This window comes from Ambystoma mexicanum, chromosome 7q, assembly GCF_040938575.1.
Source record: "Ambystoma mexicanum isolate Mex_15411 chromosome 7q, UKY_AmexF1_1, whole genome shotgun sequence".
NCBI classification, from domain to species: Eukaryota; Metazoa; Chordata; class Amphibia; order Caudata; family Ambystomatidae; genus Ambystoma; species Ambystoma mexicanum.
This window is the reverse complement of record NC_090941.1, coordinates 788,438,568-788,455,956: the sequence shown is the minus strand read 5'-3', so window position 1 is coordinate 788,455,956 and position 17,389 is coordinate 788,438,568. Positions and strand designations below refer to the sequence as shown.

Genomic DNA, 17,389 nt, shown 5'->3' with positions numbered 1-17,389 from the left:
ATCTTTAACGGTATACCGTAATACGGTTACATCCCTACTCTCCGGGGAGTCGGCTCCGTCACATAGTCCTGAATGGCCCCCCCTTATATCTTCTTCCGTAATCAGCATTGTCCGTTGGCCCATATATTCAAAAGCCAGGGAGAAGGGGTACCCCCACCTGTAGCGCACACCCTTATCCTTTAGTAGTTGCGTTAGGGGGCGGCACATTCTGCGTTTCACCAACGTGTATGCGGAGAGGTCCTGAAAGATTGAGATCTGTGTATTGTTATAGGTGATCACACCCGCCTTCCTCGCCTCCTCCAGCACCTTCACCTTTTCCGTATAGTAGTGGAACCGGGCCAGGACCGACCGAGGGCTCCCGGCCTTTCCCCCAGCCCTGTGCACCTGGTCGAATGTTAGTTCTGTGGTCATCTCTTCAGCGAATAGGAGGGTGATGATGTCTCTCTCCGTTTCTCCCTCCGTTTCAGGGATCCCAAAAAATCTAAGGTTGTTCCTCCTTTCCCCGTTTTCATAGTCATCCATCTGCCTGGCTCTCTCCTCGTCCCTCTTCTCCAGGACTGCCAGCCACATACCCATTTGCACCTCCTGAGTTGCTGAGGTGGACTGGTTAGTTTCCACTTGTAGAAGCCTGTCCTCGACCTTGTCCACCCTGTGGTCCATTTTCTCAAATTTCTGCGCGATGTCTGATCGCATGTCCCTGATTTCCTGTAGGATAGAGGCGAAGCCCCTTTCCATTGCTGTTGTGGACTGCAACGGGACTTCCGGCTGGGCCATGTTCCCGGTGTGGTTAGGGTCTTTGATATTGCACCCGGTTTCCTTATAGCGATAAGCCTGCAGGGCCTCCTGCCAGTTCATTTGGTCATCCGGTGTGCCCACTGCGGAGGGGACCGCTGCAGTCTGGGGGCTCTTGGGGGGGTCTCCTCCAGGGCCTGCTCAGCAGAGTCCAGAATGGGGTGTCTCGGGTGAGCCCGTAGGGGAGGCAGCCCTTCTGTGGGGAGGCTGCCACTAGGCGGGCACACGCCCCACCGGCTCCGGGTGGGGGCCACGCACCTGGATCCCTCCCCGGGATTGGCAGTGTGTTCCTTGTTGTCCACAGGGGAGGGGGGGAAAGTGTTTTCGGGGCTCGAGTGGGCAAATCCCCGGGATCACCCACCCCGGGTGAGGGGGCCGCCGACGCCGTTCCACCTCTCAATTCTGTCGCTCCGTAACCCCTCTTGGGTGGAAGCAGGCGGGCACACCCCCTGTGAGAGAGCCCAGGGGCCACCACCTGCTATAGTCCGACGCTGTTGATCACCGTCTCTCCCTCTGTCTCCTTTGTAGAAGTGGGCCGAGAAAGCTCTTGGGTCCTTCGGGGGAGGGGGACTGCATTCCTTCCGCGGGGGCAGATGTGCCGCGGGTCCGGCCACGTTATGGATGCCTGCGGCCGGCTTGTGAGTTTTTCGTTGGGCCCACTTGGGGAGGGGGGGGGCATGACCCCGGAGGTGCGGCCTCCCCCGGTCTGTTGCGGGAGTATGTCGTGGGGGGCCTCGGCTCCCGGGCCCGCCCCACCACAGCCCGATCGCTCCCGTAGGCACCGGGGGGTGCTGGGCCCCGGCACCCACGCTTTCAAAATCCAGATGCCGGGTCCGGGGTTGCGTGAAGTCTCTGGCCGCCTGTCCGACTCAGCAGGGCGTGCTCTCCGATTCGGAGGGAGGGAGGCGGCGTAAGCCCGCTTCCCACTCTGGTGCCGCAGTTCCGCGTTCGTGTGCTTCACCCGCGAGGCCAGGGAGCGGGACGATGGAGGGGGCCGTGCTCTCTGGCGAGGTTCTCCCGCTTCACTGGGCAACGCCTCCTCTGCTTGCGCCGCGGCCGACGGGTCTCCCTGCCGCTCTGCCTTCGTGGGCCGCGAGGCCCGTACTCTGTCCCCGTGGGGTCCCCGAGGATTGCTCTTTCGAGCAGGGGAGGCCCGGGGGGGAGGGGGTCCTAAAGTCAATCCCTTCAAACGGCCCAGCTTCAGCGGGAGCACGGCGTTCAGGCTGCCATTACCTGTGCGCCCCCTGGTGGCCTCCTGTTTTGTATTTTAATGAGTGTTCACATTCTCGTTTCCCCAATTTTGATATAAAGAAATTAACTGATGAAAAAGCAGTGTATACTGTGTTAAAATGACCCCCATATATCATAGATGAGCAGCAAGAGATTCCTGTTTTTGCTCCGTCAGGGTGTGTTATAGAAGTGCACAGTAGTTCGAAGGCATAGATGGATGGATGAGGACATCTAGATTTGCGTCGGATGTCCAAGTTAGGCTAAGCTGCTCTACATGTGGTTTGATGGAACTCCATTTTTGGATCTAAATCAGATGAAACCTTGTTAAAAAAAATCCAAGGAGCCGAATGCCACAGCCACGTTTTGGGATTGGCTCTGCAACAGCTGACGGGTCTTACATTTTCTTCTTCTACTTCAGCTTTCTCTAGGGGCTGTGGTTTTAGGCCTTTTCAACAATTTGCACAGAGAGGTAAAACCTTCTTCTCAGCAGCCTGAGGAGTGCAGAAATAGTTCACAAGACCAGGAAGAGGAAGAAACATACAGAAATTCCAAACTTATGGTGCTTCGACAATTGCATAAACCACCTACGAGAAGGTTTTTTGAGTAGTGCAGCATACAGATCCTGTGTGGTGGGGGCGGGGGGGTCTATCAGTTCTTGGACACTTGGCATTCCATTACTTTGGATGCCTGAGGTCACAGATAGCTCAAGAATCACTCCAGTCACAGAGGTGGTTCCAGGGTTTTTATTGAAGATTTATGTGGGGCTTATGGTCGTCCTCCTCTCTCCATCTCGTCTAGTCTCAAACCTCCACCCTAACTCAGCCATCCTTGATCCAGAGTAGTACATATAGAAGGTTGAACCCTACTGTTTAGTTTGATCTTCTGCTAGTGGTGAGGACCTGAAGGCTGAACGCCTTATCTCACTGGACTCCTTGTAATGTTTGTAAAACATGGCGCCTGTGTGCAGTATATTTTGGGTACTCCCAGAGCCATAATGGACTTTTGCACATTTTCTTTAGGTCTCCGTGAAAGCTGCACTTGATGTGAACTCGTAACGTGGTTTGTATTCTTCCACTGGCAAACATGTTTTGTTGCTTCTGCATTGCTTCCAGGACTGTTTTGAAGAAGGTGCCAGCTGGTATTTGATAACATTGCGAGGAAATCTTCCAAAGCTGAAGAAAAGTTATGTAGCTATTTTCGCATTCTCATGAAAAAGGGAATGCTGTGCCGTTCGGGAGTTGCCATGAGTCATTCCGGCCGGGGGCACATGGAAACTTTCAACGGATAGAGACTTGGAAAAAGCTAGAAATTTCTAGAAAATGCAATCATGCATTTGCAATGGTTTAAAAAAAGGGGGGCACCCGAGCAGTGAGACAGATAAAGATTCTTTGGAAGAGTGGATGCACTGCTTCCTGGCCCTTTAGTGCAAAAGATCTCTCTGCCTGCCTCGTTGGGAGCTTTCCAGTTAAGTTCTGGCGAGATGAGGGTGTGCTTTGCAAAAGTTGAAGTATTTTATCTAACCTATCTTTTAATTCATTTATGTATTTAATTATTTTTTGTTGCATTTATTAATTTCAGTATGTTTCAGGTGAAGAGGCCGTACAAGAGCCATTTTACAGCTTAGTTGAGTGTGTAAGCGTGTGAATATTTGCCTTGCAGCGTATAAGGTTTCTTTATGCAGTGTGCTGGGGCTGTGAAATATATCTGTGCACTTATGAAGCAAAACACTCCCTCAAGGACGTTCTAACTGTCCCTGCACTATCCAGTTGTTAATGTTACTATGGGGATCAGGATGGTGCCTTGCAAATATGCATCATTCCCCATCTAACACGCTCACTCTCATCTCTGCCTTTTCAACTCTCACTGCTTTTTCACGGTTTCAATCCCCCTACCAATCTTCTGTCCCTTAGATGTTTCACTCCTCCTAAATTTCTGTCATGATGCCTACCTCGAAGGAGCCAGGTCCGACCCAGCAACCCCAGAGGCAGGCATCATTTCCCCCAGGGGAGTGCCAGCGGGCCCAAGCTGGGGCCCTTTGGACGCAGTCCTGGCGCCTTAGGCGCCAGGCTCATGTTGGACCTCTGTCCTGGCGCCTTAGGTGCCAGGCTCATAAAGCTAGACATGTGTTCAAGTGTTTTAATGTGCACTTACCTGATGCAGACCATGCTGCCACATCCAGGCCCTCTTGAGGCCTGAATAGGAACTACTTACCCTGTGGGACTACTTTCCAACCGGGTGTGGTCGGGGAAGGATACATACCTGATCGGAGGAAGGATACACACTTGGAACTTCTTCCAAAGCTATTTAAACCACACCCGATCAGCAACTCACGCTTCGCGTTGTTCTGCTCCTCGCAGCTGGACGCTCACCGTGTCAGCTCCTGCATCTGGACTTCAGCCACGCCTGTCAGCATCCTGGGTCACCTGCAAAGGGAGACAAGAGACCTACCAGCTAATCTGCACCACGGAGACATCACCGACGATCCTGAAAGGGAAGACATCATTTTTAAAAGCATTTTGTTACGATCGCTGCAGCGCTGCATTTCACTCACTTTTCCTGGGTTCCTCCATCTTCAGCAGCGATCATCCGGATACACAGCCACTTCCCAGAGCCTAGAGAAAAAGACAAGAATAAGAGGTGAGAGAAGGAAGGGAATAGGAAAAGCTCAGTTTCCTTCTAAGACTTACCTGTTGGGTCATTCCCATTTCATTTCGGGTCTTGCTGCTTCCAAGCAGGAACCCGGCCCCTATGGGGAAAAAAGACAAAGACATTAGATGAGCGAATGCAAAAACATTACCTGAGCGCTCATCTAGGACTTACCAGATCTTTACTGGAACTGCACGTTTCACTTCGGGTCGGCGCCATATCTCCGGCATTCCGAACCCCGGCCCCTATGGGGAAAAGACATCAACGTCAGCGCTTTGTTGCAAGAAGTCTCCAAAGGAATCTTCATTCATCACCTGAAAAAAGACAATGAACATTATTATTTAAAGCTTGAACTTTTGAACTTGCAACAAAACTTTTACAGCACCTTACCAGTATAATCAAGCTTACCTGAACTCCCATCCAACCTCAATCCAGTGAAGTAACTGGGTTCAACGCGCCCCTGCGTCAGAAGCAGGATGGAGAGCTCGTCCTTTCAGACCCTAAGGTGAGACTTCACGGGGAATCGTGGAAGGGTATCGTGGAGGGTTGGAAGAGAGTGGGAGGCTTGAGCATAACTCAGTCAGTAGGTAATACTCCCTTTTCACGCACAGGGGAATATTCCTGCGAGCCGGAGAAGCCAGAGTAGAGGGCCCTTCCTATCCATCTTCAGAGTCCTGCGCTTCACCATTGAAGAAGCATCAGCACTCGAAGCCAGACCTGCGCCTCCGTGGGAATCAGGTGAGCGTTAGAGTTTCACCTCCACCCTTTGATGTTACTGCTCCCTCTTCCCCACTACACTGCCTCCGCTACTACTCCTCCCACTTGCACACTACTACTCCCTCCAAACCACTACTCCTCTCTCCTATTATTCCTTCCTCCAAACCACTCCTCCTCCTTAAATATGCTCTTTTCACTGGGTACCATCCACATAACAACCACTTCTTACAATAATCATTCAAAATACACTGGCCCCCACACACACAGCATTACCCCTTCCACTTCTTAGCTAATACCTTACCTACGCCACAAATCGCCTCCCCAGTGCACCACTCCTTCCTCATTTCTGCTGGTCTCTTGTTCCTTGTTAAGGTGGATTTCTAGGATCTGGCCTGGTGGTCAGATTTTTGGAGCCCACCCTAGTTATGGAGAACTCTGAGAGGTTGGCAAAACCCAGTCAAGGTGGTAATGGAGAGCAGTCCAGGCTTTTCTCTGCAGAGTGTGAGTGAGGTCAGGGGTCCACAATGAGTCCACACAGTGAAGCACACAATAATTCACCTTAAACAGGAAAAATAGTATATTTATTCTAAGCCCATAACACACGCCAAAAAATGAAACAGGCAGGTGATACTATCACACATTGGTCAATAATAAACATATATACTGTTAGTAATAATAATAATTATTATTATTGCAATAGGTTCTTAAAATGCAGTAAGATGGAGCCAAATCACAAGAAATATGTCCCAGCTCCAGAAGTCCAATCCCTATGAATAGTGGGGCCTTGTGCCCAAAGGTCATAATGCTTCTCCCCAGAATGTATCTGATACAGGTAAATTCCTTGGGTTGATGATTGTTCAAGAGAAGAGATGCAACAAAGTTACTGGTAGGTAAGAATGTGTTCTTATGTTTCAGGTTTCACTGCCCAGGTGAGACGACCAAAAAGTAGTGGAATGGAAGGATACGAAGAGACTTGTTCTCATTGTTATCCTATGGAGGGCAGGGGGAGACAAATACTTTGCATTTATGAACTCCCCAACTCTGATTTTATCAGAGGACTGGATGTTTCGACTGGGGGTTGGTTTTCCCACCATTGGTTCCAGTGACAGGTGCACAGGAGCTATGGGTGGGAGGATTCTTTTGGTCAGGTCCAGGAGCAGCTTTAAACACTTGGTGATAGAGAAATGCAGAAAGCTCTGATGCAGACATCTTCAGGACTCTTCACAGGACGGGGGGAGGTGAGTTCCAGCGACGGCAGGCTTCCTTCCAGCCGGGGTTGAAGAAGACCATCCAGAGCAGTATCCCTTGAAGCTGTGAGGCTGAATTTCAGGAGGAAGGCACTTAACACCACAAGCTGGTGCCCACCGAAGTTCCAAATGTAAACACGGAACAATGACCGCTCTACAGAGGTAGCTGGTCAGTCCACCGGGTGGTCTAGGGACACTTTCGAAGGCTCAGTATGGCTGGATCAACATTTTGATACTGGTTGGTCCCACCAGTCCAGGGGTTGAAGCACCACTAGTGGTCTTCGCAGATCAGGTAGTCCAACAGGGCTTCACCAGGCCAGACACAGGAAGGGATGCTGGGCCTCTTCAGGAGTCTTCTTTGGATCTTCAGTCAGCTGTTTTTCTACACTGGATTTTGGATAAGAGGACACCTGCAGCCATTTCTTCAGATCAACATTGGAGCCAAGAATCCTGCCTGGAAGCAAGTGTAAGCCCACCAATGGTAAGTATCTGCACTATTCAGCCAGCCAACAGTGGTCCAATCAGGGACCACTGTGGGTTTCACTCATGTCTGTGAGAAACCCGAAGGTGTCTCACCCGCTAGTCCCCACTGTTCTCTCTCACTGGTGGCCAGGGTCAAACCATCGCCTTTGGGTTGAGACTCTGGGGGTGGACCAGTGCGGGTGTATCACCTGGGTGAGGGGTCCTTGTGGGGTCGGGTGTGTGAGGGGAGGGGAACCGGATGGTGAGACGCAGTATCCCTCTGTTCCCTGTAACACCTTTATCTCATCCTATCCTATGGGATATTTAGAAATGTATCTCCCCTTCCCCCTTTTCCTCCACAAACACTTTCTCATGGACAGCACGCACTGGGAGAAAACAGACTCACACCTGAGCCGTGTACATGACTTGTCCCAATACTATGGTCAGGTGAGGTCAGGCAGTCCTCCACAATCACTCACACCTGACTTCCATTACACTTCCCCACACGGATAAAAGGCGGAGCACGAGAGCACACTCTGAGCGAGGCAAAACACACAAGGTACAGCAGTTTCGAGTTGGCAGTTGAACAAGGGGAAAAGGACAGACAGGCACGAAAGGTTTGTGAGAGGGGCAACACCCTTGACCTCGTTGACAGGAAGCCATTACTTTCAGGAAACTTTCAAAGCAGAAAACATAAGACCAGGAAACACGACTAAAGAATCCTGCATTGTGTGTCAGAAATATCGAGGGTCCTCCCGCATAACTGACCAAGATGGGAGGAGCAGCAGACACTGTGAAATTGTCCTTGACTCCAAGAACAAAGAAGCAACATAGAACAACACAGCCGGTAAGTTGGCGAGACCGGTCTGTGTTGAAGTCAAAGTTGCAATCGGCAACATTGTAAAGTGAGCGCTGGAAGGAACATTGTTAAATGCGTGTGATGAAAGACGCGAGTGAAGCTAAATTGCTAGTGAATATTTGAACATTTAAAAAAAAGATACAATACTGTTGACACAGTGGTCTGGCATTGTGAATGTGCTCAATCGAAGGTCTATGTATGGTATTGTGACTAAAGGAAACTAAAGCAGAAGTTCGATGTGAAATGTAAATTGTGTGAATTGAATCAATGTGGTCCTGCAACAGTTTTAAGCAAAACCCATTGCACATTCAAAAGTCTTCGATTCTGGTATCAAAAGCGGATCTGAGCCCGGACGAGGGGGATCCAGGGTTCGATCCTGAATGAGGGAGACCACGTTGTGAATATTGTGGAAAAAGGGATCTGAGCCTGAACGAGGGGGAATCCATGGTCCGAGCCCGGATGAGGGAGACCAAAATGTGAACATTGTAGAAAAGGGGTCTGAGCCTGGATGAGGTGGACCCGTGTTCTGAGCCCAGACGAGGGGGACCAGTCTTGAACTTGTGAAAGTGAAACCTTAACAAAGGAAAGGAACTTATGTGTTTTTGTTTGCTGCATTTAAGAGACTGCCATTGCGAGAGACAGACCCTGATGCCTATGTGCTGAACCGTTACCTCGTGGCCAAGAAGCTAGAGTGTGTGGGAAGCCCACACATGCCACCTTGCCCCATGCTGACAACGTGGTGAAGGGGAAGATAACTGCTCAACTATCCGGATGTATCATTTCTTTTGTGTACATTGTTATCCCACACCATTTTGTATTTAGAAGTAAGGATTGGCAGTAGGTTTATTAGAATAGGCCCTTTAATTTTGACAAGACTCCACTACGACTGCATTATTATTATTTGAGGGTCGTAGCTTGCTCCTATCCTTATATTTAGGTTTTTACCAACCCATTGAAGGGAAGCTGAAGGCTTCACTTCCCTGTATACATTCAGGAGAGGTTAAAAACTAAAAGCAAAATGTTTGGGGGTCCCTAGAACTATGGTAAGAAAAGCTGCTGAAAGAGAAATCATTCCTAATAGCCCTCCAACTGTGACCTCACCTGAATAACCCACACTTCCTGCTTCTTCTTCCTTGTTTATATTCCCCTCTCAGGGCCAAGATTGGATTTCTTTCCCTGGCCAATCTGGCTGCGTCTTGCCCACCCGGGGTGTGTGAGTAATGTGGAAAGTCATAAGTAGCAGGCTAAGCCCTGCTCACTTTCTCTGCAAAGGCTTGCTGCAAACTGGAGATTGCGGCCCATGAAGGCCAGTGTTCATGTTCGTGTTCCGAGACCGTCTATTAAGTAAGACTGGGTTCTTCTCCCCTCGTTCCCCAGTGGTCTACAGGGCCTTTGTATCTGAAATCATTAACAAACACTGGCAAGTCTGACATTGAAGGCAAGGCGGGAGATAACAGTATGTATAGAAACATGCAGCGACTAAGAAGTGGGGCTAGAATTGGGACCCTCTCAACTGCCTTCACCCTCAGGCTTAGGACTGGCTCTGATCTTCTCCCTAAGTCTCCCACCGCCTTCTGAAATGGGTTTTTACCCCTGTTTGACAGAGCAAGAGTATTGGCCTTGTCATACTGCATTCTCCAAGGGGTTAATTCCATATATTGCTTTCCATTTGCCTGAAAACCTCCAGATCGTCCTCCCAAAGGGAGGGTGTCATCCTGAGATCCAAAATGTTTGGAGGAGGTTCAGATACTTTTTCAGATTGCAGCGATAGAATTGGTCACTGAGGGGGAGCAGGGAATGGGATGGTACTCTCCTTACTTTTTGGGGCCAAAAAAGAATGGCTGTTTATATCCTATCTTGAACTTAATGCTCCCCAACCAATTCTTGTGAAAGGACAAGTTCAAGATGGTGCCGTTAGTTTGGATTCTTCAGGTTCTAGATAACCAAGATTGGTTGGTGTCCCTAGAACTCTAGGAGGCTTACTTTCATGTGTTTATCCATGAAAGCACAGAAAGTTCTTGTGGTTTCTGATTGGCAATGCACATTACCAGTTTTGCCGCCTCCTGTCTCAGCTCACCACTGCCTCGAGGGTGCTCACCAAGTCAATGTTGGTGACCGGAGCAAAGCACAGGAGAGGGCAAATTAATGTCTTGGATGACTGGCTCATCAGGACCCGATCCCCAAAGCAATCTGTTTCCCATCTACACCACACATGCTACCTCCTGCACAGTTTGTGGTTCGCTCTCAACTTCAGGAAGTCCCTGGTGACACCATGCCAGACTTGTCTTTTAATCTGAGCTTTGCTGGATGTGCTCAGGGAGATCCTTTCCCCTTCTAGTACAGGGTGGAAATAATTATGCAGATGGTTCAACGTTTCCAGAACTCAGAATTCCTGCCAGCTCTAGCAATTCTACACCTTATGGGTTTGATGGCCTCCTGCATCTTCCTAGTGCCTCAGGCCAACCTCGAATGAGGACTGTGCAGTGGTCATTCATATCCCAATGTTCACAGTACTGGAGGTTTGGGGGGCCATGGCAGACCCGATATGTGTCTCTGCCCATGTGGCACAGGACCTGGTATGGTGGTCCCGGGCAGGCAACTTCACGGCAGGGGAACCGTTCTTGCAACTGTGGCAGGAGGAAACTTAGATCACAGGTGCTTCCCTGAAGGACTGTGGCATGCATCTGAGGAATATCTAGGTGAGCAGGATTTGATCCTTGGTCGAATCCAGGTTGAACATCAATCTGTTGGAGCTGATGGTGATCAGACTTGCTCTGAATATGCTACGATACTGATGAAAAACACAGTGGCCAATCACTACCTCAACGGAGAAACGCTGTGGGGTCCCTGCTCCTTTGCAAGGAAGCGATGCAGCTATGGTTTGCAGTGGGTGTTCTCCTTGTCAGCAGCCCATTTGGCTGGGAAGGGGAATGTATTGGCGGATGCTCTGAACTGGCAGAGTGCAGTCTCCCTGAGTGACAGTTGTGCCTGGAGCTGAAATCCTCAACCTTTGGAAAACCTACCAGTTGGATCTGTTCACTACCAGCTCCAACAGGAAGTGTAAACAGTTCTGTTACAGGACATTTTCTCTGAGAGTGGCACTGGGGAATGCATTCCTACTCTAGTGGAACTTCAATCTCCCATACGCAGTCCCACCATTCTCAGGAGGCTAAGGAGGTTCGAGACTGCGATGATTCTAATTGCCACGGATTGGTCGCAGAGGACATGGTATGTAGACCTCCTGGAAGTGCCATCTGCCCTCCTCAGTGCCTCCCGATAAGAGTTGACTTCCTGTTTTTGTGGGCGCTCTTCATCCCAACCTCAACATTCTGAATCTCCATGTGTGGTCCTCTTGAAAAGTTGAGTTATAGGGATTGGGACCTGTCTGACGAAGTCATGGAGGTTCTCCTCTCCATGCGCAGGCCAGCTACCCAGGAATCTACATTGCTATTGGAAAGTGTTTTTGGCAAGACACTGATTGCAAACTGGAATAGTCAAAGGGTATTTAGCAGCCATCTCAGTTTTTAAGAGGACACCTAAGCAGAGTTCTTACTTTGGGATGCCTTTGGTGGTGGTGTAGTTCACCCGGTGTCTTGTGAATATGTTCCCACAAGACAGTTCATTGAGGCGCTGTGGGATCGGAATATGGTACTAGCATTCCCAGTGGCTGCGCTATTCGAGCAAATGCATTCCTGTTCCTTCAGATTATTGACCTTGAAGATGATTTTCTTGGTGGTGAAAAAGCTTCGGCCTGGAGGGTTATCGAGCTCCAAGCTCATCCAGTAAAGCCCCTTTATCTCTCTTCTGGGGCAACAAGAGTAACATTGAGAGTGTGACCCCTTTTGTACCTAATTTTGGATTTTAATCTGTCTCAAAACAAATCCATTACTAGTTTTTTTATCTGCTCCCTCATCCCTCAAAGAGTAGAAGAAGCTGCATTGTTGTGATCTTAAGATGTTTCTGAGTTTCTATATCTCCAGAGTTAGAGACATTAGAAAAAAAGGATAAATTGTTTGTTGTCTATGCCAGCCCCAAATCGGCTCGGCCATGACAAAATTAGCCATTTATATGAGGATGATAAATGTAAGTGCTGAGTGGGATAGAAACGCTGGTGGGTGCACTCTGGCTCTCAAAGGTGTATTGCAGATATATGTTGCCTAGCTCGCAGTGTCACCATTAGCTGGAGGCTCTACCCAAGGCTTTCAAAGCGAAATAGGTTAATTAATATTGGATTTGTGAGTAACGCAGGGTAAACAAAGCCATTGTCTTACCATAAAGGGTTATGGTTATCCTCGTACACTGTTTAAATTCATCCAAAAAGAACTCCTATTTTCTTAAAAGCGTGATTTATTCAGAATCATGTAGTATATGACTGCTTGCTTTTTGGATGAATTTAAACAGTGAACGATACTTTGCATTTCTGAAAGCTACAAGTTATCTCAGAAAGAGGTTCCTCTGGGTTTACAAACTCATTCCACCAGAAGGATCGCAGTCGCGTCAGGTCTTCATGGATGTGTCCATGTGTTTGAAATTTGCGAGGGGGCTATGTGGGCCTCTAGCCATATTTTTTGTCAAATGTTACTTCCCAGATGCTATGAATGCCCAGGATAGCCAATTTGGCCATACAGTCCTCCAAAGTTACCTGATCTAAGGGATGAGCCATCACTCTCTTCCATCCTGCAGTCTTTTATTCTGAGTACTGCTGTTGGTGTATATCTTAAGATGATGAATCAGGGGGAGGATGGCATCCAATAGTAGAATACATTACATACCTGGGTCATGTTCTTTCTGGTGGAAGGCACCTCCCACAGATTCCTCTTTGCCATCCCCGCTAGGAGAGCGCTGACATAGAATAACATAGAGGGAGAGAAACAAAATACAGATTTTCTTGCACAACAGTTCCCTCTGCCGCTGAGCAAGGGGACAATCGGTGGAATTGAGGTCACAGGGCATTGCAGGCTCTATTTGTACTGGAGGCATCGTCGCTTCCAGAGTCGAGAAACTGACCAGTGCACAAGGTCGATACCACAAGGTCGTCTACTATGTCCCAGATGCCATCTGCGGGAGGAACCATCCACCAGAAAGAACAATAATACCCCCAGGTAAGTAATTTGTTCTTTTGTGGCAGCTCCACCATTCCTCATCGTCTGTGACTGGGAGGCGGAAAGTTTCCAGGTCAGTCTTGCCCTGGAGGAGATTTTAAAAAATGATGTGCGAGATATGCTGTATCTATCCATAAGAAAGAGATTACCAAAAGTTAGGTAACATGTTATTTTTACTCAAAGAATTTCTAAAATGTCACCTCACTCATCAGAATCAGATACCTACTGGTCATGTTCAGGCCCTGGCACATCCTTTAAACACCTGATCTTTGCATGCTAATTTCCATGTTCCCAAACCACCATGAAGTATCTGTAATGTTTGCTGTTTATAATTGTCTCTCCACTTTTATTGTTTCGGTCATGTCTCTCGCCCTGTCACTTATTTGATTGTATTTATCAATTTTTAAAATGTGATTTCCACTTCAAGATGAATGTTCAAATGGAATGCTACATTCTATTTCACTTCCTTGTTATGAGTTTGTTTTTAATATAATGTTATTGTAACCATTTATATCAATTCATTGTATTTCTAAAATGCTTAAATAAACATTAAAAATGTCTTATTTTTTTACCAACATTTCCTAAATCTAATACGATTGTTTACCTTATGACAAAGGTTTTTAATGGTTACATGTCCGGCCATTAGGCTTACATGTTTTTTTCTGTTGATGTAGGTCCGAGCAAAATTCACTGTGGATGATTACAGCCATTATCTCTTCACGCCTTGCATTCTGACCCAGTGGGTCCTTGGGCTATTCAGATATGATTTAACTGGTGGTAAGTCATCTGTGTGCCATTTTTAAGCAGTAAGAATGAATGGAACACCTTCCTCGGTCATTTCTTAAGGTATTGGAGAAATGTCTTTAGATCACTTAATAGTACCATAAACCCACTTTGTAACAAAAATAACTCTTAAAATGGTTATGTGCACCTTCGTGAAAAATGAATTCACAGAAACCCTTGATGTTTCTATTGTATACCAATGTTTTTCATTGTATTATGTTTAGGAAACTATTCACAAAGAATTGCATTTCTAAGTATATTTTCATAGTATATCATCAGCCAAGAGAGGAATCTAACATCAGTTGAACTATTTAGGCTACCATCATGTTTGGAGCGGATCCATTTCTTGAAACCATCTTTTTTTGTTATTGACCTACATAGCTGGGTGTTTGACTCTAGTACAATAAAAGAACCATAACACTTCAAAGAAGGACAAAACCACTACTACCAAGATCCCTCCAACTGCACCTGATGACCCGTAAGCCCCTCACCCTCCTTTTTCTTTTTTTTTTTTTAAATGAAAGCTTTATTTAAACTCTTGTCATGTCAGATTTTAGTGCCTCAGTACAGTCCCCCCACCACCTTTATCTTGTGGCGCCTTGAAACACAACTTGTTGTATAGGCACCTTATAAATGTTCAATAAATAAAATACAATTCGACTGACCTAACATACTTAGGAAAAACTTTCCCAGGGATAGACAATAGCATAGCATCCAGTTACAAAAACCCTAGCTTAATTGCTTAGGTCTTATAGCCAGTGCTTGGAGCGCTTGGAGGAAGGCAATGTTCAAAAATCTGCGTTTTACCCTTTCCATCTTATCGTAGCAACCTAGAAAACATCAACATTGGTCAACAGGTACCACACAGTTCCTACCATTTCAGACAGCTCGGCACAGATCATAGACCAGTATGTCTCTAATTTAGGGCAGGACAAGAACATTTGAAAGTGGTCAGCTTCAGGGGGTGTGTGCCTATGGAAGTAGCCATTAACACCACTAGAATTACGACGCACTGTATGTGTATAATGCAGGTGATGCAATATTTTTAAATATATCTGCTGAAATTTGGAATTAAATGATACCTCCTGTGAGAAATCTGAAGGTGTCTCACTCGCTAGTCCCCGGGGATCTGTCATCCAGGTGGCTAGGACATGGCCATCGCTATTGGATCCAGTTCCTGGGGATGTACCAGTGCAGGAGGATCACCTGGATGGGTGGTCTTTGGGGAGTGGAAGTAGGACACTGAAGGGTGAGATGCAGTATCCCCTTCCTTATGACACCTTTTCCCCAGCCTGCCTAGTAGGATACTTAGAAACTCTGCCCCCTCCCTTTTTGCAAAACGAACACTTTCTCACAGCGTGAACGATAACGGACTAATACCTGAGCCATTAACCTGACATGTCCCAACACAAGGGTCAGGCAGGGTCGGGCATTTGCCGACAGCTACACACACCCGACTATCCTAGCCCTTCCCTATAGCGATAAAAGGCGGAGCACAAGAGCACACTCCGAGCAAGGCCAAACGCACAAGGAAGCTGCCATTCCAGGACGGCAGTTCAAACGGAGGAGAAAGGCACCGAGACCTGAAAGGATGTCAAGGAGGGAGTTGCCCTTCCCCTTTTCAAACCAGACCCGCAAGCCTCAGATGAAAGTAACATAAGACCGGGAATCGCAGCTGGCAAATGGTGTGACCGATGTCAGCGGTACACAGCTGTATGTAGTCTGTGAAAATATGGTACACTCTTCTGATATTGTCGTGCGTCTGCCGATGTTTTATAAAACCTGTTTGGTCTGGATGAATTATGGAAGGCATAAGATCTAGGCGATTAGCTAGTGCTTTGGTAAAGATTTTTGCATCAAGGTTTATTAAAGCTAGTGGGCGGAATGATCCACAGCTAGTTAAATCTTTACCAGGTTTTGGGAAGAGAACTATCTTCGCCTCGTCCATGGATTGAGTGATCGGGCCTGTATTTATAAATGAGTTATATAGTTTTGTCAATATTGGGGATAATATGCTGCTAAATAGTTTATAAAACCGAGCGGGGTAGCTGTCTGGGCCTTGTGCTTTGTTCATTGGTTGGTCCTGGATAACACGAAGTACTTTGGCCTGAGTAATAGGTGTTTTCAGTGACTATCTGTCAACGTCAGTTGAGGAAATATTAATATATATAAATATTCTTTTTGCAAAAGTGTATCAGGAGTTTCTGATTCATACAAATTAGAATAGGAGGAGTGAAATTGTTGGAGAATAATTGTAGGTCTGAAGTAAGCTCCCCAGAGGGCAGGTTTATCTGTTGAATGATCCTTGATGCTGCTTTCTGACGGAGTTTACTTGCTAATAGGCGATCCATTTTATTGACTTTTATATATTTATAATATATTTTATAGGGCTTTTTCTGCTTTCTTGGTTTAATTTGCCTGCAACTGTCCTGAACTCCTTTTCTACCCGAGGGCCCGGGTGCGTCTCCATTTTCTTTAAGATTTCCGATAATTCCCCCTGCAGTTCGAGTTCTAAGGCTATACTCTGCTAATGTCTCCTGGCCTCTGCTGCTATAAGGAACCCTCTGTGTGGCCTTAACGTCATCCCAGATGATACTCATTGAACTTTCGCCCTCCTGGTTTAGCTCAAAGAATTCCCTTATTTGTCCTGCCGTTTCTTCCTGTATCACCTGATTGTGTGGCAGTGTTAGCAGAACTTTCCATGACCTGAGTCTATTTGTCGATCTCAGATTTTTAAAATCTAGAGTTATAGGGGCATGATCTGAAAGGGTAATTGTTATGAGTCATAATTTCCTTGATCAAACCAAGGAGTGGAGTGGAAATCCATGTGTAATTTATGCGGGAAAATGAGCGATGTACATATGAATAGAACGTATATCCCTTTTTTTCCCCCTTTAAAGTAAGCCAAGCATCTACTATGGATAGGTCTGCAAATTTCTTTTTCAAGGCTACCGAAGGGGAAGGTGTGACATAACTTGTTAACCTACTGCGATCTTGATCTGGATCCCAAGCTAGATTAAAATCTCCCAATATCAATAATTCACATTCCGCTAATGTTTCTAGCTGCACCGCAATATGCTTCAGGAAGCTATGCTGGCCTGCATTAGGAGCATATATTGAGGCTACCATCATTTTCACTGCCTTCAATATTAATATCACAAATACAAATCTGCCCTCTTTATGTAACTTCGTACGAACAACCTGGATCTCCGATCCTTGCTTTATGGCTATAAGCACCCCTGCAACTTTACTTTCAGCTGTCACCTGTAAAATAATCTGGTATTGCCATAGGTGAAGTTTGCCCGTGTCTGCTGTTAGGGAGAATTCTCATAAATGGTTGATTTCCCTTACCTACTGAGTCCCTCAGCAGCTTTGCTGGATTTCTAGGATTAATTTGTTCACCTGGTAAGCCTTTTTTTCCCACTCTTACCTGTGTTTTGCTATGTGTATTTCAACTTTGTGTGATCTTGGGCACTGAAGCCTCACCTACTCCATGTGCACCACTTTTTGTGTGTGTTACACAGCACCTTCTGTGCAGTGACACAGGGTTG

General features: G+C 47.0%; 1 protein-coding gene across 3 annotated transcripts in view; it reads left to right on the top strand.

Moving 5' to 3' along the window:
• DYNC2H1 (dynein cytoplasmic 2 heavy chain 1) overlaps window positions 1–17,389 on the top strand; it is a 3,314,293-nt gene that overhangs the window by 1,633,452 nt on the left and 1,663,452 nt on the right. For all 3 annotated transcript variants that reach the window (XM_069639013.1, XM_069639012.1, XM_069639011.1), the window contains exon 46: window positions 13,730–13,832. In XM_069639013.1, the coding sequence (XP_069495114.1) occupies window positions 13,730–13,832 (103 nt within the window). The remainder of the gene's footprint in view (window positions 1–13,729; window positions 13,833–17,389) is intronic.